Source organism: Siphateles boraxobius, unplaced genomic scaffold (genome assembly GCF_051911475.1).
Source record: "Siphateles boraxobius isolate OS27281-9 unplaced genomic scaffold, OSU_SipBor_1 130, whole genome shotgun sequence".
NCBI classification, from domain to species: Eukaryota; Metazoa; Chordata; class Actinopteri; order Cypriniformes; family Leuciscidae; genus Siphateles; species Siphateles boraxobius.
Window position 1 is genome coordinate 350044 of NW_027508734.1, and position 24816 is coordinate 374859.

Genomic DNA, 24816 nt, shown 5'->3' on the forward strand with positions numbered 1-24816 from the left:
ACACATCACATCAAGTGTGTGTTTGTCCCGTCCATCATCTTCATTATAGAGGTCACGGGTCACACGATGGGGAAGGGAACCGCAAAAGCTTTTTATTGCAAATAAAAATAATCATATAAATATGTTATTATCTTATAATGTAATTTTTCTGACTTCAGCGATCACAAGCGCAGTGAGTAATCTGTCTATCTTTCTCTTCATCCGGTTTTTCAGCATATCACTATGAGGAAAGGGTTGTTGGTTTTCTAAGTATGAAAGAAATCATGTGAATGTTGTTTTCCTTGAAACACACACACACACACACCCTGTTATTATTTACTTGATACAAGGACTTCTCTTCTCTGCATAAAGGAATGACAGTACAAGGTTCTCATTAAAACACAAAAGAACTTATTTACACGTATGCTTCAGGTATTTATGTGCAGAGTAACACACACACACACACACACACACACACACACACACACACACACACACACACACACACACACACACACACACACACACACACACATTTTTACACTTGTGGTGTTTCCGGGTCAAAAATATGACTGGATAATTATGCTAAACTCTTTTTTAATTCGCAAAGGGAATTACTTAAAATTTCACAAATATTATGTGTATAATGCACTGAATAAAACTGAATCAAATGCTACATCTTTATATATTTCAGAGAAATAAAACTAAGCTGGCCTAAGATAGTTCATGCGCACTTCTGTGGTGCTTTAACACAAACACACTTCTGTTGATATGCAAAGTTTGTAAGGAACTGTACGAGTTATTTACATGACAGGGAAGTTCTCATCCAGCAGTTCATGTTTCTCTCAACTCTTCCTCTTTACAAATCCACATTTAACATTTAAAGCACTAAAAGAAACATCTTTTGTGATTTCTGGAGAGGGGATCCATGATATAATATGATATAATATCTTCACCCCAGATATATAGTTTTCCTCTGCAGTCGGTGAGTAAAGAAGAATTTGAAGAATGTGATTTCTATCCGCTCCGTTTCCTCTTCCTCTTCTAAAGATTAAAGATGCTTTCATTCAACACTGACCCTTTAATAATCACTGCATTATTAGTGTTTACGTTCAAGTGAGTAAGTATATTATATAATATATGATCACTGGTGTGTTATTTCATCATCAAGTGTGAGGAAAACTAGTGAACTGTTGTAGAGGAGGTCAATATGACAAAAGTGTTTAATAACTATAACTCATCATTTTATAAATATTCACCTTAATGACGTTGTACACTCTGTGATCTGTGGATTATTTTGAATGGTTTAATTACATTTTAATAATAAAATGCATATCTAATGAATTTAATTAATAAAACTTGAACAATACAATTCAAATAACTAATTTAAAAATGTATTTACAAAAAAAATGGCTCTATTAGATGTTTACCTTTTCAGAATTGTTATCCATTTAAATTTGTCTGGATTCTGTGTTTTATGATTGAATAGAGATTTATTATTAAAAAAATGCATAAAATGTAACAATTTAATTTAGCTTTTTAAAATCTAATCGAACAAAACATTATAAATTCCTTTTCTTTTTTGGTAAACAAAGTGCCGTGATTAAAACAGACAGAAATGTGTGTGATATTGTGTGAATTAAAAAAAAAAAGAAACGAAAGAAAAGTACATTCTACTTAATAGTAACATATTTCTGTCATAATTTCTTCAAGTCAAACCAAACTTTTAACAGTCATCATGAAATCAACACTGAAAATGTGTTTATTATGAATGATTTACCGGTGCACATCATTATGGTGTTAAATTCATGTTCAATCAGAATAATATCCTACATCTGTTGACTTGAAACCGTAGTCTTTCACACTTTAATAATCATCAGACTGTTCAATATATCGTGATAAATAAATGATAGGGACTTATAGTCGCAGAGGTGAATTCACTAAACAGCTGAACAATCTTTTTGTTCAAAGAAAGAAAAAATTCAAACAAAGATATGTTGTTCGAACATTTCCTTAAAGTTTTGCCAGCCGTAAATAATCAAATTATGAATCTGATTTGCATAATTCCAGTGAATAGTTGCTAAAACATGACAGAGTGTGCAAATGCATGACGTTTTCAGAGAGCCAGTTCTTTTATCTGTGTGTTCCCTCCCTATAGAATAATGCATGCAGAGATGCCAGCACTGAACATACGGAAAAATGTGACCGTGATTGTAATCAAAATGTGAGAAAAAAACATGTTGACACAGTGACAACTGCTTTTTCAGATTTTGTGCATGCAGATTACCATGGGCTGTAATGCAGCATTCCTGCTCTTGTGCGGTGAGTTATGATCTATACATGTCTGTCACACCACGAGAATGAAGACTCTTAAACATCTCTTCGGGGTTCAGTATCTGTTTCAATTGATACAGTTTATGTACATGACCAGTGTAAGGTTCAAACAACTTTTACTTAAAGTAATGAAAAATAACACAATTGCAAATATGGGAACGATGTAATGAGCAAAACAAGACAAAAGTTTGCTTCTTTGCTGCTCCTTCATGCTCAATCCATTAAAATAAAAATAGGAACAACAATTTTACATTTATGTATATGAACATAAAGTTACAACTACAGCCCCTCTTACAGCAACAACACAACTTATATCTACATCCAAACAAATGGCCACAACTCCTTCAACGTCTACAACAGAACATACAGCTACAACTACAGCCCATCTTACAACAACAGCAACACAACTTACATCTACATCCAAAGAAATCACCACAACTCCTTCAACGTCTACAACAGAACATACAGCTACAACTACAGCCCCTTCTACAACAACAGCAACACAACTTACATCTACATCCAAAGAAATCACCACAACTCCTTCAACGTCTACAACAGAACATACAGCTACAACTACAGCCCCTCTTACAACAACAGCAACACACCTTACATCTACATCCAAAGAAATCACCACAACTCCTTCAACGTCTACAACAGAACATACAGCTACAACTACAGCCCATCTTACAACAACAGCAACACAACTTACATCTACATCCAAAGAAATCACCACAACTCCTTCAACGTCTACAACAGAACATACAGCTACAACTACAGCCCCTTCTACAACAACAGCAACACAACTTACATCTACATCCAAAGAAATCACCACAACTCCTTCAACGTCTACAACAGAACATACAGCTACAACTACAGCCCCTCTTACAACAACAGCAACACACCTTACATCTACATCCAAAGAAATCACCACAACTCCTTCAACGTCTACAACAGAACATACAGCTACAACTACAGCCCATCTTACAACAACAGCAACACAACTTACATCTACATCCAAAGAAATGGCCACAACTCCTTCAACGTCTACAACAGAACATACAGCTACAACTACAGCCCCTCTTACAACAACACAACTTACATCTACATCCAAAGAAATCATCACAACTCCTTCAACGTCTACAACAGAACATACAGCTACAACTACAGCCCCTCTTACAACAACAACAACACAACTTACATCTACATCCAAAGAAATGGCCACAACTCCTTCAACATCTACAACAGAACATACAGCTACAACTACAGCCCCTTCTACAACAACAACACAACTTCTATCTACATCCAAAGAAATGGCCACAACTCCTTCAACATCTACAACAGAACATACAGCTACAACTACAGCCCCTTCTACAACAACAGCAACACAACTTACATCTACATCCAAAGAAATCACCACAACTCCTTCAACGCCTACAACAGAACATACAGCTACAACTACAGCCCATCTTACAACAACAACAACACAACTTACATCTACATCCAAAGAAATGGCCACAACTCCTTCAACGTCTACAACAGAATATACAGCTACAACTACAGCCCCTCTTACAACAACAACAACAACAACACAATTTACATCTACATCCAAAGAAATCACCACAACTACTTCAACGTCTACAACAGAACATACAGCTACAACTACAGCCCCTCTTACAAAAACAACAACACAACTTACATCTACATCCAAAGAAATGGCAACAACTCCTTCAACGTCTACAACAGAACATACAGCTAAAACTACAGCCCCTGTTACAACAACAGCAACACAATTTACATCTACATCCAAAGAAATGGCCACAACTACTTCAACATCTACAACAGAACAAACAGCTACAACTACAGCCCCTCTTACAACAACACAACTTACATCTACATCCAAAGAAATCACCACAACTCCTTCAACATCTACAACAGAACATACAGCTACAACTACAGCCCCTCTTACAACAACAACAACACAATTTACATCTACATCCAAAGAAATGGCCACAACTACTTCAACGTCTACAACAGAACATACAGCTACAACTACAGCCCCTCTTACAACAACACAACTTACATCTACATCCAAAGAAATCACCACAACTCCTTCAACATCTACAACAGAACATACAGCTACAACTACAGCCCCTCTTACAACAACAACAACACAACTTACATCTACATCCAAAGAAATGGCAACAACTCCTTCAACGTCTACAACAGAACATACAGCTACAACTACAGCCCCTCTTACAACAACACAACTTACATCTACATCCAAAGAAATCACCACAACTCCTTCAACATCTACAACAGAACATACAGCTACAACTACAGCCCCTCTTACAACAACAACAACACAATTTACATCTACATCCAAAGAAATGGCCACAACTACTTCAACATCTACAACAGAACAAACAGCTACAACTACAGCCCCTCTTACAACAACACAACTTACATCTACATCCAAAGAAATCACCACAACTCCTTCAACATCTACAACAGAACATACAGCTACAACTACAGCCCCTCTTACAACAACAACAACACAATTTACATCTACATCCAAAGAAATGGCCACAACTACTTCAACGTCTACAACAGAACATACAGCTACAACTACAGCCCCTCTTACAACAACACAACTTACATCTACATCCAAAGAAATCACCACAACTCCTTCAACATCTACAACAGAACATACAGCTACAACTACAGCCCCTCTTACAACAACAACAACACAACTTACATCTACATCCAAAGAAATGGCAACAACTCCTTCAACGTCTACAACAGAACATACAGCTACAACTACAGCCCCTCTTACAACAACACAACTTACATCTACATCCAAAGAAATCACCACAACTCCTTCAACATCTACAACAGAACATACAGCTACAACTACAGCCCCTCTTACAACAACAACAACACAATTTACATCTACATCCAAAGAAATGGCCACAACTACTTCAACGTCTACAACAGAACATACAGCTACAACTACAGCCCCTCTTACAACAACACAACTTACATCTACATCCAAAGAAATCACCACAACTCCTTCAACATCTACAACAGAACATACAGCTACAACTGCAGCCCCTCTTACAACAACAACAACAGCACAACTTACATCTACATCCAAAGAAATGGCCACAACACCTTCAACGTCTACAACAGAACATACAGCTACAACTACAGCCCCTCTTACAACAACAGCAACACAACTTACATCTACATCCAAAGAAATGGCCACAACACCTTCAACGTCTACAACAGAACATACAGCTACAACTACAGCCCCTCTTACAACAACAGCAACACAATTTACATCTACATCCAAAGAAATGGCCACAACTACTTCAACATCTACAACAGAACATACAGCTACAACTACAGCCCCTTCTACAACAACAGCAACACAACTTACATCTACATCCAAAGAAATCACCACAACTCCTTCAACATCTACAACAGAACATACAGCTACAACTACAGCCCCTCTTACAACAACAACAACAGCACAACTTACATATACATCCAAAGAAATGGCCACAACACCTTCAACGTCTACAACAGAACATACAGCTACAACTACAGCCCCTCTTACAACAACAGCAACACAACTTACATCTACATCCAAAGAAATCACCACAACTCCTTCAACGTCTACAAGAGAACATACAGCTACAACTACAGCCCCTTCTACAACAACAGCAACACAACTTACATCTACATCCAAAGAAATCACCACAACTCCTTCAACATCTACAGCAGAAAATACAGCTACAACTACAGCCCCTCTTACAACAACAACAACAACACAACTTACATCTACATCCAAAGAAATCACCACAACTCCTTCAACGTCTACAACAGAACATACAGCTACAACTACAGCCCCTCTTACAACAACAACAACACAACTTACATCTACATCCAAAGAAATCACCACAACTCCTTCAATGTCTACAACAGAACATACAGCTACAACTACAGCCCCTCTTACAACAACAACACAACTTACATCTACATCCAAAGAAATCACCACAACTCCTTCAACGTCTACAACAGAACATACAGCTACAACTACAGCCCCTCTTACAACAACAACAACACAACTTACATCTACATCCAAAGAAATCACCACAACTCCTTCAACGTCTACAACAGAACATACAGCTACAACTACAGCCCCTCTTACAACATCAACAACAACAACACAACTTACATATACATCCAAAGAAATCACCACAACTCCTTCAACGTCTACAACAGAACATACAGCTACAGCTACAGCCCCTCTTACAACAACAACAACACAACTTACATCTACATCCAAAGAAATCACCACAACTCCTTCAACGTCTACAACAGAACATACAGCTACAACTACAGCCCCTCTTACAACAACAACAACAATAACACAACTTACATCTACATCCAAAGAAATCACCACAACTCCTTCAACGTCTACAACAGAACATACAGCTACAACTACAGCCCCTCTTACAACAACAGCAACAACACAACTTACATCTACATCCAAAGAAATGGCCACAACTCCTTCAACGTCTACAACAGAACATACAGCTACAACTACAGCCCCTTCTACAACAACAGCAACACAACTTACATCTACATCCAAAGAAATCACCACAACTCCTTCAACGCCTACAACAGAACATACAGCTACAACTACAGCCCATCTTACAACAACAACAACACAACTTACATCTACATCCAAAGAAATGGCCACAACTCCTTCAACGTCTACAACAGAATATACAGCTACAACTACAGCCCCTCTTACAACAACAACAACAACACAATTTACATCTACATCCAAAGAAATGGCCACAACTACTTCAACATCTACAACAGAACATACAGCTACAACTACAGCCCCTCTTACAAAAACAACAACACAACTTACATCTACATCCAAAGAAATGGCCACAACTACTTCAACATCTACAACAGAACAAACAGCTACAACTACAGCCCATCTTACAACAACAACAACACAACTTACATCTACATCCAAAGAAATGGCAACAACTCCTTCAACGTCTACAACAGAACATACAGCTACAACTACAGCCCCTCTTACAACAACAACAACAACACAATTTACATCTACATCCAAAGAAATGGCCACAACTACTTCAACATCTACAACAGAACATACAGCTACAACTACAGCCCCTCTTACAACAACAACAACACAATTTACATCTACATCCAAAGAAATGGCCACAACTACTTCAACGTCTACAACAGAACATACAGCTACAACTACAGCCCCTCTTACAACAACACAACTTACATCTACATCCAAAGAAATCACCACAACTCCTTCAACATCTACAAAAGAACATACAGCTACAACTACAGCCCCTCTTACAACAACACAACTTACATCTACATCCAAAGAAATCACCACAACTCCTTCAACATCTACAACAGAACATACAGCTACAACTACAGCCCCTTCTACAACAACAGCAACACAACTTACATCTACATCCAAAGAAATCACCACAACACCTTCAACGTCTACAACAGAACATACAGCTACAACTACAGCCCCTCTTACAACAACAGCAACACAACTTACATCTACATCCAAAGAAATCACCACAACTCCTTCAACGTCTACAAGAGAACATACAGCTACAACTACAGCCCCTTCTACAACAACAGCAACACAACTTACATCTACATCCAAAGAAATCACCACAACTCCTTCAACATCTACAGCAGAAAATACAGCTACAACTACAGCCCCTCTTACAACAACAACAACAACAACACAACTTACATCTACATCCAAAGAAATCACCACAACTCCTTCAACGTCTACAACAGAACATACAGCTACAACTACAGCCCCTCTTACAACAACAAAAACACAACTTACATCTACATCCAAAGAAATCACCACAACTCCTTCAATGTCTACAACAGAACATACAGCTACAACTACAGCCCCTCTTACAACAACAACAACACAACTTACATCTACACCCAAAGAAATCACCACAACTCCTTCAACGTCTACAACAGAACATACAGCTACAACTACAGCCCCTCTTACAACAACAACAACAACAACAACACAACTTACATCTACATCCAAAGAAATCACCACAACTCCTTCAACGTCTACAACAGAACATACAGCTACAGCTACAGCCCCTCTTACAACAACAACAACACAACTTACATCTACATCCAAAGAAATCACCACAACTCCTTCAACGTCTACAACAGAACATACAGCTACAACTATAGCCCCTCTTACAACAACAACAACACAACTTACATCTACATCCAAAGAAATCACCACAACTCCTTCAATGTCTACAACAGAACATACAGCTACAACTACAGCCCCTCTTACAACAACAACAACACAACTTACATCTACATCCAAAGAAATCACCACAACTCCTTCAACGTCTACAACAGAACATACAGCTACAACTACAGCCCCTCTTACAACAACAACAACACAACTTACATCTACATCCAAAGAAATCACCACAACTCCTTCAATGTCTACAACAGAACATACAGCTACAACTACAGCCCCTCTTACAACAACAACAACACAACTTACATCTAGATCCAAAGAAATCACCACAACTCCTTCAACGTCTACAACAGAACATACAGCTACAACTACAGCCCCTCTTACAACAACAACAACACAACTTACATCTACATCCAAAGAAATCACCACAACTCCTTCAACGTCTACAACAGAACATACAGCTACAACTACAGCCCCTCTTACAACAACAACAACACACCTTACATCTACATCCAAAGAAATCACCACAACTCCTTCAACGTCTACAACAGAACATACAGCTACAACTACAGCCCCTCTTACAACAACAACAACACAACTTACATCTACATCCAAAGAAATCACCACAACTCCTTCAACATCTACAACAGAGCATACAGCTACAACTACAGCCCCTCTTACAACAACAACAACAACAACAACAACACCACAACTTACATCTACATTCAAAGAAATCACCACAACTCCTTCAATGTCTACAACAGAACATACAGCTACAACTACAGCCCCTCTTACAACAACAACAACAACACAACTTACATCTACATCCAAAGAAATCACCACAACTCCTTCAACGTCTACAACAGAACATACAGCTACAACTACAGCCCCTCTTACAACAACAGCAACACAACTTACATCTACATCCAAAGAAATGGCCACAACTCCTTCAACGTCTACAACAGAACATACAGCTACAACTACAGCCCCTTCTACAACAACAGCAACACAACTTACATCTACATCCAAAGAAATCACCACAACTCCTTCAACATCTACAACAGAAAATACAGCTACAACTACAGCCCCTCTTACAACAACAACAACAACAACAACACAACTTACATCTACATCCAAAGAAATCACCACAACTCCTTCAATGTCTACAACAGAACACACAGCTACAACTACAGCCCCTCTTACAACAACAGCAACACAACTTACATCTACATCCAAAGAAATGGCCACAACTCCTTCAATGTCTACAACAGAACATACAGCTACAACTACAGCCCCTCTTACAACAACAACACAACTTACATCTACATCCAAAGAAATCACCACAACTCCTTCAACGTCTACAACAGAACATACAGCTACAACTACAGCCCCTCTTACAACAACAACAACACAACTTACATCTACATCCAAAGAAATCACCACAACTCCTTCAACGTCTACAACAGAACATACAGCTACAACTACAGCCCCTCTTACAACATCAACAACAACAACACAACTTACATATACATCCAAAGAAATCACCACAACTCCTTCAACGTCTACAACAGAACATACAGCTACAGCTACAGCCCCTCTTACAACAACAACAACACAACTTACATCTACATCCAAAGAAATCACCACAACTCCTTCAACGTCTACAACAGAACATACAGCTACAACTACAGCCCCTCTTACAACAACAACAACAATAACACAACTTACATCTACATCCAAAGAAATCACCACAACTCCTTCAACGTCTACAACAGAACATACAGCTACAACTACAGCCCCTCTTACAACAACAGCAACAACACAACTTACATCTACATCCAAAGAAATGGCCACAACTCCTTCAACGTCTACAACAGAACATACAGCTACAACTACAGCCCCTTCTACAACAACAGCAACACAACTTACATCTACATCCAAAGAAATCACCACAACTCCTTCAACGCCTACAACAGAACATACAGCTACAACTACAGCCCATCTTACAACAACAACAACACAACTTACATCTACATCCAAAGAAATGGCCACAACTCCTTCAACGTCTACAACAGAATATACAGCTACAACTACAGCCCCTCTTACAACAACAACAACAACACAATTTACATCTACATCCAAAGAAATGGCCACAACTACTTCAACATCTACAACAGAACATACAGCTACAACTACAGCCCCTCTTACAAAAACAACAACACAACTTACATCTACATCCAAAGAAATGGCCACAACTACTTCAACATCTACAACAGAACAAACAGCTACAACTACAGCCCATCTTACAACAACAACAACACAACTTACATCTACATCCAAAGAAATGGCAACAACTCCTTCAACGTCTACAACAGAACATACAGCTACAACTACAGCCCCTCTTACAACAACAACAACAACACAATTTACATCTACATCCAAAGAAATGGCCACAACTACTTCAACATCTACAACAGAACATACAGCTACAACTACAGCCCCTCTTACAACAACAACAACACAATTTACATCTACATCCAAAGAAATGGCCACAACTACTTCAACGTCTACAACAGAACATACAGCTACAACTACAGCCCCTCTTACAACAACACAACTTACATCTACATCCAAAGAAATCACCACAACTCCTTCAACATCTACAAAAGAACATACAGCTACAACTACAGCCCCTCTTACAACAACACAACTTACATCTACATCCAAAGAAATCACCACAACTCCTTCAACATCTACAACAGAACATACAGCTACAACTACAGCCCCTTCTACAACAACAGCAACACAACTTACATCTACATCCAAAGAAATCACCACAACACCTTCAACGTCTACAACAGAACATACAGCTACAACTACAGCCCCTCTTACAACAACAGCAACACAACTTACATCTACATCCAAAGAAATCACCACAACTCCTTCAACGTCTACAAGAGAACATACAGCTACAACTACAGCCCCTTCTACAACAACAGCAACACAACTTACATCTACATCCAAAGAAATCACCACAACTCCTTCAACATCTACAGCAGAAAATACAGCTACAACTACAGCCCCTCTTACAACAACAACAACAACAACACAACTTACATCTACATCCAAAGAAATCACCACAACTCCTTCAACGTCTACAACAGAACATACAGCTACAACTACAGCCCCTCTTACAACAACAACAACACAACTTACATCTACATCCAAAGAAATGGCCACAACTACTTCAACATCTACAACAGAACAAACAGCTACAACTACAGCCCATCTTACAACAACAACAACACAACTTACATCTACATCCAAAGAAATGGCAACAACTCCTTCAACGTCTACAACAGAACATACAGCTACAACTACAGCCCCTCTTACAACAACAACAACAACACAATTTACATCTACATCCAAAGAAATGGCCACAACTACTTCAACATCTACAACAGAACATACAGCTACAACTACAGCCCCTCTTACAACAACAACAACACAATTTACATCTACATCCAAAGAAATGGCCACAACTACTTCAACGTCTACAACAGAACATACAGCTACAACTACAGCCCCTCTTACAACAACACAACTTACATCTACATCCAAAGAAATCACCACAACTCCTTCAACATCTACAAAAGAACATACAGCTACAACTACAGCCCCTCTTACAACAACACAACTTACATCTACATCCAAAGAAATCACCACAACTCCTTCAACATCTACAACAGAACATACAGCTACAACTACAGCCCCTTCTACAACAACAGCAACACAACTTACATCTACATCCAAAGAAATCACCACAACACCTTCAACGTCTACAACAGAACATACAGCTACAACTACAGCCCCTCTTACAACAACAGCAACACAACTTACATCTACATCCAAAGAAATCACCACAACTCCTTCAACGTCTACAAGAGAACATACAGCTACAACTACAGCCCCTTCTACAACAACAGCAACACAACTTACATCTACATCCAAAGAAATCACCACAACTCCTTCAACATCTACAGCAGAAAATACAGCTACAACTACAGCCCCTCTTACAACAACAACAACAACAACACAACTTACATCTACATCCAAAGAAATCACCACAACTCCTTCAACGTCTACAACAGAACATACAGCTACAACTACAGCCCCTCTTACAACAACAAAAACACAACTTACATCTACATCCAAAGAAATCACCACAACTCCTTCAATGTCTACAACAGAACATACAGCTACAACTACAGCCCCTCTTACAACAACAACAACACAACTTACATCTACACCCAAAGAAATCACCACAACTCCTTCAACGTCTACAACAGAACATACAGCTACAACTACAGCCCCTCTTACAACAACAACAACAACAACAACACAACTTACATCTACATCCAAAGAAATCACCACAACTCCTTCAACGTCTACAACAGAACATACAGCTACAGCTACAGCCCCTCTTACAACAACAACAACACAACTTACATCTACATCCAAAGAAATCACCACAACTCCTTCAACGTCTACAACAGAACATACAGCTACAACTATAGCCCCTCTTACAACAACAACAACACAACTTACATCTACATCCAAAGAAATCACCACAACTCCTTCAATGTCTAAAACAGAACATACAGCTACAACTACAGCCCCTCTTACAACAACAACAACACAACTTACATCTACATCCAAAGAAATCACCACAACTCCTTCAACGTCTACAACAGAACATACAGCTACAACTACAGCCCCTCTTACAACAACAACAACACAACTTACATCTACATCCAAAGAAATCACCACAACTCCTTCAATGTCTACAACAGAACATACAGCTACAACTACAGCCCCTCTTACAACAACAACAACACAACTTACATCTAGATCCAAAGAAATCACCACAACTCCTTCAACGTCTACAACAGAACATACAGCTACAACTACAGCCCCTCTTACAACAACAACAACACAACTTACATCTACATCCAAAAAATCACCACAACTCCTTCAACGTCTACAACAGAACATACAGCTACAACTACAGCCCCTCTTACAACAACAACAACACACCTTACATCTACATCCAAAGAAATCACCACAACTCCTTCAACGTCTACAACAGAACATACAGCTACAACTACAGCCCCTCTTACAACAACAACAACACAACTTACATCTACATCCAAAGAAATCACCACAACTCCTTCAACATCTACAACAGAGCATACAGCTACAACTACAGCCCCTCTTACAACAACAACAACAACAACAACAACACCACAACTTACATCTACATTCAAAGAAATCACCACAACTCCTTCAATGTCTACAACAGAACATACAGCTACAACTACAGCCCCTCTTACAACAACAACAACAACACAACTTACATCTACATCCAAAGAAATCACCACAACTCCTTCAACGTCTACAACAGAACATACAGCTACAACTACAGCCCCTCTTACAACAACAGCAACACAACTTACATCTACATCCAAAGAAATGGCCACAACTCCTTCAACGTCTACAACAGAACATACAGCTACAACTACAGCCCCTTCTACAACAACAGCAACACAACTTACATCTACATCCAAAGAAATCACCACAACTCCTTCAACATCTACAACAGAAAATACAGCTACAACTACAGCCCCTCTTACAACAACAACAACAACAACAACACAACTTACATCTACATCCAAAGAAATCACCACAACTCCTTCAATGTCTACAACAGAACACACAGCTACAACTACAGCCCCTCTTACAACAACAGCAACACAACTTACATCTACATCCAAAGAAATCACCACAACTCCTTCAATGTCTACAACAGAACATACAGCTACAACTACAGCCCCTCTTACAACAACAACAACAACACAACTTACATCTACATCCAAAGAAATCACCACAACTCCTTCAACGTCTACAACAGAACATACAGCTACAACTACAGCCCCTCTTACAACAACAACAACAACAACACAACTTACATCTACATCCAAAGAAATCACCACAACTCCTTCAATGTCTACAACAGAACATACAGCTACAACTACAGCCCCTCTTACAACAACAACAACACAACTTACATCTACACCCAAAGAAATCACCACAACTCCTTCAACGTCTACAACAGAACATACAGCTACAACTACAGCCCCTCTTACAACAACAACAACAACAACAACACAACTTACATCTACATCCAAAGAAATCACCACAACTCCTTCAACGTCTACAACAGAACATACAGCTACAGCTACAGCCCCTCTTACAACAACAACAACACAACTTACATCTACATCCAAAGAAATCACCACAACTCCTTCAACGTCTACAACAGAACATACAGCTACAACTACAGCCCCTCTTACAACAACAACAACACAACTTACATCTACATCCAAAGAAATCACCACAACTCCTTCAATGTCTACAACAGAACATACAGCTACAACTACAGCCCCTCTTACAACAACAACAACACAACTTACATCTACATCCAAAGAAATCACCACAACTCCTTCAACGTCTACAACAGAACATACAGCTACAACTACAGCCCCTCTTACAACAACAACAACACAACTTACATCTACATCCAAAGAAATCACCACAACTCCTTCAATGTCTACAACAGAACATACAGCTACAACTACAGCCCCTCTTACAACAACAACAACACAACTTACATCTAGATCCAAAGAAATCACCACAACTCCTTCAACGTCTACAACAGAACATACAGCTACAACTACAGCCCCTCTTACAACAACAGCAACACAACTTACATCTACATCCAAAGAAATGGCCACAACTCCTTCAACGTCTACAACAGAACATACAGCTACAACTACAGCCCCTTCTACAACAACAGCAACACAACTTACATCTACATCCAAAGAAATCACCACAACTCCTTCAACATCTACAACAGAAAATACAGCTACAACTACAACCCCTCTTACAACAACAACAACAACAACAACACAACTTACATCTACATCCAAAGAAATCACCACAACTCCTTCAATGTCTACAACAGAACACACAGCTACAACTACAGCCCCTCTTACAACAACAGCAACACAACTTACATCTACATCCAAAGAAATCACCACAACTCCTTCAATGTCTACAACAGAACATACAGCTACAACTACAGCCCCTCTTACAACAACAACAACAACACAACTTACATCTACATCCAAAGAAATCACCACAACTCCTTCAACGTCTACAACAGAACATACAGCTACAACTACAGCCCCTCTTACAACAACAACAACAACAACACAACTTACATCTACAGTTGAAGAAATGGCAACAACTCCTTCAACATCTACAACAGAACATACAGCTACAACTACAGCCCCTCTTACAACAACAACAACACAATTTACCTCTACATCCAAAGAAATGGCCACAACTACTTCAACGTCTACAACAGAACATACAGCTACAACTACAGCCCCTCTTAAAACAACAACACAACTTACATCTACATCCAAAGAAATGGTCACAACTACTTCAACGTCTACAACAGAACATACAGCTACAACTACAGCCCCTCTTACAACAACAGCAACACAACTTACATCTACATCCAAAGAAATCACCACAACTCCTTCAACGTCTACAACAGAAGATACAGCTACAACTACAGCCCCTCTAACAACAACAGCAACACAACTTACATCTACATCCAAAGAAATCACCACAACTCCTTCAACGTCTACAACAGAACATACAGCTACAACTACAGCCCCTCTTACAACAACAGCAACACAACTTACATCTTCATCCAAAGAAATCACCACAACTCCTTCAACATCTACAACAGAACATACAGCTACAACTACAGCCCCTCTTACAACAACAACAACACAATTTACATCTACATCCAAAGAAATGGCCACAACTACTTCAACGTCTACAACAGAACATACAGCTACAACTACAGCCCCTTCTACAACAACAGCAACAACAGCACAACTTACATATACATCCAAAGAAATGGCCACAACACCTTCAACGTCTACAACAGAACATACAGCTACAACTACAGCCCCTCTTACAACAACAGCAACACAACTTACATCTACATCCAAAGAAATGGCCACAACACCTTCAACGTCTACAACAGAACATACAGCTACAACTACAGCCCCTCTTACAACAACAGCAACACAATTTACATCTACATCCAAAGAAATGGCCACAACTACTTCAACATCTACAACAGAACATACAGCTACAACTACAGCCCCTTCTACAACAACAACACAACTTACATCTACATCCAAAGAAATCACCACAACTCCTTCAACATCTACAACAGAACATACAGCTACAACTACAGCCCCTCTTACAACAACAGCAACACAACTTACATCTACATCCAAAGAAATCACCACAACTCCTTCAACGTCTACAAGAGAACATACAGCTACAACTACAGGCCCTTCTACAACAACAGCAACACAACTTACATCTACATCCAAAGAAATCACCACAACTCCTTCAACATCTACAGCAGAAAATACAGCTACAACTACAGGCCCTCTTACAACAACAACAACAACACAACTTACATCTACATCCAAAGAAATCACCACAACTCCTTCAACGTCTACAACAGAACATACAGCTACAACTACAGCCCCTCTTACAACAACAACAACACAACTTACATCTACATCCAAAGAAATCACCACAACTCCTTCAATGTCTACAACAGAACATACAGCTACAACTACAGCCCCTCTTACAACAACAACAACACAACTTACATCTACACCCAAAGAAATCACCACAACTCCTTCAACGTCTACAACAGAACATACAGCTACAACTACAGCCCCTCTTACAACAACAACAACAACAACACAACTTACATCTACATCCAAAGAAATCACCACAACTCCTTCAACGTCTACAACAGAACATACAGCTACAGCTACAGCCCCTCTTACAACAACAACAACACAACTTACATCTACATCCAAAGAAATCACCACAACTCCTTCAACGTCTACAACAGAACATACAGCTACAACTACAGCCCCTCTTACAACAACAACAACACAACTTACATCTACATCCAAAGAAATCACCACAACTCCTTCAATGTCTACAACAGAACATACAGCTACAACTACAGCCCCTCTTACAACAACAACAACACAACTTACATCTACATCCAAAGAAATCACCACAACTCCTTCAACGTCTACAACAGAACATACAGCTACAACTACAGCCCCTCTTACAACAACAACAACACAACTTACATCTACATCCAAAGAAATCACCACAACTCCTTCAATGTCTACAACAGAACATACAGCTACAACTACAGCCCCTCTTACAACAACAACAACACAACTTACATCTAGATCCAAAGAAATCACCACAACTCCTTCAACGTCTACAACAGAACATACAGCTACAACTACAGCCCCTCTTACAACAACAACAACACAACTTACATCTACATCCAAAGAAATCACCACAACTCCTTCAACGTCTACAACAGAACATACAGCTACAACTACAGCCCCTCTTACAACAACAGCAACACAACTTACATCTACATCCAAAGAAATCACCACAACTCCTTCAACGTCTACAACAGAACATACAGCTACAACTACAGCCCCTCTTACAACAACAACAACACACCTTACATCTACATCCAAAGAAATCACCACAACTCCTTCAACGTCTACAACAGAACATACAGCTACAACTACAGCCCCTCTTACAACAACAACAACACAACTTACATCTACATCCAAAGAAATCACCACAACTCCTTCAACATCTACAACAGAGCATACAGCTACAACTACAGCCCCTCTTACAACAACAACAACAACAACAACAACACCACAACTTACATCTACATTCAAAGAAATCACCACAACTCCTTCAATGTCTACAACAGAACATACAGCTACAACTACAGCCCCTCTTACAACAACAACAACAACACAACTTACATCTACATCCAAAGAAATCACCACAACTCCTTCAACGTCTACAACAGAACATACAGCTACAACTACAGCCCCTCTTACAACAACAGCAACACAACTTACATCTACATCCAAAGAAATGGCCACAACTCCTTCAACGTCTACAACAGAACATACAGCTACAACTACAGCCCCTCTTACAGCAACATCAACACAACTTACATCTACATCCAAAGAAATCATCACAACTCCTTCAACGTCTACAACAGAACATACAGCTACAACTACAGCCCCTTCTACAACAACAGCAACACAACTTACATCTACATCCAAAGAAATCACCACAACTCCTTCAACATCTACAACAGAAAATACAGCTACAACTACAACCCCTCTTACAACAACAACAACAACACAACTTACATCTACATCCAAAGAAATCACCAGAACTCCTTCAATGTCTACAACAGAACACACAGCTACAACTACAGCCCCTCTTACAACAACAGCAACACAACTTACATCTACATCCAAAGAAATCACCACAACTCCTTCAATGTCTACAACAGAACATACAGCTACAACTACAGCCCCTCTTACAACAACAACAACAACACAACTTACATCTACATCCAAAGAAATCACCACAACTCCTTCAACGTCTACAACAGAACATACAGCTACAACTACAGCCCCTCGTACAACAACAACAACAACAACTCAACTTACATCTACAGTTGAAGAAATGGCAACAACTCCTTCAACATCTACAACAGAACATACAGCTACAACTACAGCCCCTCTTACAACAACAACAACACAATTTACCTCTACATCCAAAGAAATGGCCACAACTACTTCAACGTCTACAACAGAACATACAGCTACAACTACAGCCCCTCTTAAAACAACAGCACAACTTACATCTACATCCAAAGAAATGGTCACAACTACTTCAACGTCTACAACAGAACATACAGCTACAACTACAGCCCCTCTTACAACAACAGCAACACAACTTACATCTACATCCAAAGAAATCACCACAACTCCTTCAACGTCTACAACAGAAGATACAGCTACAACTACAGCCCCTCTAACAACAACAGCAACACAACTTACATCTACATCCAAAGAAATCACCACAACTCCTTCAACGTCTACAACAGAACATACAGCTACAACTACAGCCCCTCTTACAACAACAGCAACACAACTTACATCTTCATCCAAAGAAATCACCACAACTCCTTCAACATCTACAACAGAAAATACAGCTACAACTACAGCCCCTCTTACAACAACAACAACAACAACACAACTTACATCTACATCCAAAGAAATCACCACAACTCCTTCAATGTCTACAACAGAACATACAGCAAAAACTACAGCCCCTCTTACAACAACAACAACAACACAACTTACATCTATATCCAAAGAAATCACCACAACTCCTTCAACGTCTACAACAGAACATACAGCTACAACTACAGCCCCTCTTACAACAACAGCAACACAACTTACATCTACATCCAAAGAAATCACCACAACTCCTTCAATGTCTACAACAGAACATACAGCTACAACTACAGCCCCTCTTACAACAACAACAACACAACTTACATCTACATCCAAAGAAATCACCACAACTCCTTCAACGTCTACAACAGAACATACAGCTACAACTACAGCCCCTCTTACAACAACAACAACACAACTTACATCTACATCCAAAGAAATCACCACAACTCCTTCAATGTCTACAACAGAACATACAGCTACAACTACAGCCCCTCTTACAACAACAACAACACAACTTACATCTACATCCAAAGAAATCACCACAACTCCTTCAACGTCTACAACAGAACATACAGCTACAACTACAGCCCCTTCTACAACAACAGCAACACAACTTACATCTACATCCAAAGAAATCACAACAAGTCCTTCAACATCTACAACAGAAAATACAGCTACAACTACAGCCCCTCTTACAACAACAACAACACAACTTACATCTACATCCAAAGAAATCACCACAACTCCTTCAATGTCTACAACAGAACATACAGCTACAACTACAGCCCCTCTTACAACAACAACAACACAACTTACATCTACATCCAAAGAAATCACCACAACTCCTTCAACGTCTACAACAGAACATACAGCTACAACTACAGCCCCTCTTACAACAACAACAACACAACTTACATCTACATCCAAAGAAATCACCACAACTCCTTCAACGTCTACAACAGAACATACAGCTACAACTACAGCCCCTCTTACAACAACAACAACACAACTTACATCTACATCCAAAGAAATCACCACAACTCCTTCAACGTCTACAACAGAACATACAGCTACAACTACAGCCCCTCTTACAACAACAACAACACAACTTACATCTACATCCAAAGAAATCACCACAACTCCTTCAACATCTACAACAGAGCATACAGCTACAACTACAGCCCCTCTTACAACAACAACAACAACAACAACACAACTTACATCTACATTCAAAGAAATCACCACAACTCCTTCAATGTCTAAAACAGAACATACAGCTACAACTACAGCCCCTCTTACAACAACAACAACAACAACACAACTTACATCTACATCCAAAGAAATCACCACAACTCCTTCAACGTCTACAACAGAACATACAGCTACAACTACAGCCCCTCTTACAACAACAGCAACACAACTTACATCTACATCCAAAGAAATGGCCACAACTCCTTCAACGTCTACAACAGAACATACAGCTACAACTACAGCCCCTCTTACAGCAACATCAACACAACTTACATCTACATCCAAAGAAATCATCACAACTCCTTCAACGTCTACAACAGAACATACAGCTACAACTACAGCCCCTTCTACAACAACAGCAACACAACTTACATCTACATCCAAAGAAATCACCACAACTCCTTCAACATCTACAACAGAAAATACAGCTACAACTACAACCCCTCTTACAACAACAACAACAACAACAACAACACAACTTACATCTACATCCAAAGAAATCACCACAACTCCTTCAATGTCTACAACAGAACACACAGCTACAACTACAGCCCCTCTTACAACAACAGCAACACAACTTACATCTACATCCAAAGAAATCACCACAACTCCTTCAATGTCTACAACAGAACATACAGCTACAACTACAGCCCCTCTTACAAAAACAACAACAACACAACTTACATCTAAATCCAAAGAAATCACCACAACTCCTTCAACGTCTACAACAGAACATACAGCTACAACTACAGCCCCTCTTACAACAACAACAACAACAACACAACTTACATCTACAGTTGAAGAAATGGCAACAACTCCTTCAACATCTACAACAGAACATACAGCTACAACTACAGCCCCTCTTACAACAACAACACAACTTACATCTACATCCAAAGAAATCACCACAACTCCTTCAACATCTACAACAGAACATACAGCTACAACTACAGCCCCTCTTACAACAACAACAACACCATTTACCTCTATATCCCAAGAAATGGCCACAACTACTTCAACGTCTACAACAGAACATACAGCTACAACTACAGCCCCTCTTAAAACAACAACACAACTTACATCTACATCCAAAGAAATGGTCACAACTACTTCAACGTCTACAACAGAACATACAGCTACAACTACAGCCCCTCTTACAACAACAGCAACACAACTTACATCTACATCCAAAGAAATCACCACAACTCCTTCAACGTCTAAAACATAACATACAGCTACAACTACAGCCCCTCTTACAACAACAGCAACACAACTTACATCTTCATCCAAAGAAATCACCACAACTCCTTCAACATCTACAACAGAAAATACAGCTACAACTACAGCCCCTCTTACAACAACAACAACAACAACACAACTTACATCTACATCCAAAGAAATCACCACAACTCCTTCAATGTCTACAACAGAACATACAGCAAAAACTACAGCCCCTCTTACAACAACAACAACAACAACACAACTTACATCTATATCCAAAGAAATCACCACAACTCCTTCAACGTCTACAACAGAACATACAGCTACAACTACAGCCCCTCTTACAACAACAGCAACACAACTTACATCTACATCCAAAGAAATCACCACAACTTCTTCAACGTCTACAACAGAACATACAGCTACAACTACAGCCCCTCTTACAACAACAGCAACACAACTTACATCTACATCCAAAGAAATCACCACAACTCCTTCAACGTCTACAACAGAACATACAGCTACAACTACAGCCCCTTCTACAACAACAGCAACACAACTTACATCTACATCCAAAGAAATCACAACAACTCCTTCATCTACAACAGAAAATACAGCTACAACTACAGCCCCTCTTACAACAACAACAACAACACAACTTACATCTACATCCAAAGAAATCACGACAACTCCTTCTATGTCTACAAACGAACACACAGCTACAACTACAGCCCCTCTTACAACAACAACAACAACAACAACAACAAAACTTACATCTACATCCAAAAAAATCACCACAACTCCTTCAACGTCTACAGCAGAACATACAGCTACAACTACAGCCCCTTCTACAACAACAGCAACACAACTTACATCTACATCCAAAGAAATCACCACAACTCCTTCAACGTCTACAACAGAACATACAGCTACAACTACAGCCCCTCTTACAACAACACAACTTACATCTACATCCAAAGAAATACCCACAACTCCTTCAACGTCTACAACAGAACATACAGCTACAACTACAGCCCCTCTTACAACAACAACAACAACACAACTTACATCTACATCCAAAGAAATCACCACAACTCCTTCAACGTATAAAACAGAACATACAGCTACGCCTACAGCCCCTCTTACAACAACACAATTTACATCAACATCCAAAGAAATCACTACAACTCCTTCAACATCTACAACAGAACATACAGCTACAACTACAGCCCCTCTTACAACAACAACACAACTTACATCTACATCCAAAGAAATGGCCACAACTCCTTCAACGTCTACAACAGAACACACAGCTACAACTACAGCCCCTCTTACAACAACAACACAACTTACATCTACATCCAAAGAAATCACCACAACTCCTTCAACGTCTAAAACAGAACATACAGCTACAACTACAGCCCCTCTTACAACAACAACAACACAACTTACATCTACATCCAAAGAAATCACCACAACTCCTTCAACGTCTAAAACAGAACATACAGCTACAACTACAGCCCCTCTTACAACAACAACAACACAACTTACATCTACATCCAAAGAAATCACCACAACTCCTTCAACATCTACAACAGAGCATACAGCTACAACTACAGCCCCTCTTACAACAACAACAACAACAACAACACAACTTACATCTACATTCAAAGAAATCACCACAACTCCTTCAATGTCTAAAACAGAACATACAGCTACAACTACAGCCCCTCTTACAACAACAACAACAACAACACAACTTACATCTACATCCAAAGAAATCACCACAACTCCTTCAACGTCTACAACAGAACATACAGCTACAACTACAGCCCCTCTTACAACAACAGCAACACAACTTACATCTACATCCAAAGAAATGGCCACAACTCCTTCAACGTCTACAACAGAACATACAGCTACAACTACAGCCCCTCTTACAGCAACATCAACACAACTTACATCTACATCCAAAGAAATCATCACAACTCCTTCAACGTCTACAACAGAACATACAGCTACAACTACAGCCCCTTCTACAACAACAGCAACACAACTTACATCTACATCCAAAGAAATCACCACAACTCCTTCAACATCTACAACAGAAAATACAGCTACAACTACAACCCCTCTTACAACAACAACAACAACAACAACAACACAACTTACATCTACATCCAAAGAAATCACCACAACTCCTTCAATGTCTACAACAGAACACACAGCTACAACTACAGCCCCTCTTACAACAACAGCAACACAACTTACATCTACATCCAAAGAAATCACCACAACTCCTTCAATGTCTACAACAGAACATACAGCTACAACTACAGCCCCTCTTACAAAAACAACAACAACACAACTTACATCTAA

The 24816-nt window shown here is 39.3% G+C and overlaps 1 protein-coding gene across 1 annotated transcript; it reads left to right on the top strand.

Annotated features, from left to right (window-relative positions):
- Positions 1–832: 832 nt before the first annotated feature.
- Positions 833–23414, top strand: LOC143737860 (uncharacterized). The gene is made up of 5 exons (XM_077229719.1): positions 833–964; positions 2247–2301; positions 2611–4832; positions 5083–5104; positions 21915–23414. The coding sequence occupies exons 2-5, from the start codon at positions 2256–2258 to the stop codon at positions 22442–22444; spliced, it is 2820 nt and encodes a 939-aa protein (XP_077085834.1). The 5' UTR covers positions 833–964; positions 2247–2255; the 3' UTR covers positions 22445–23414.
- Positions 23415–24816: the final 1402 nt, after the last annotated feature.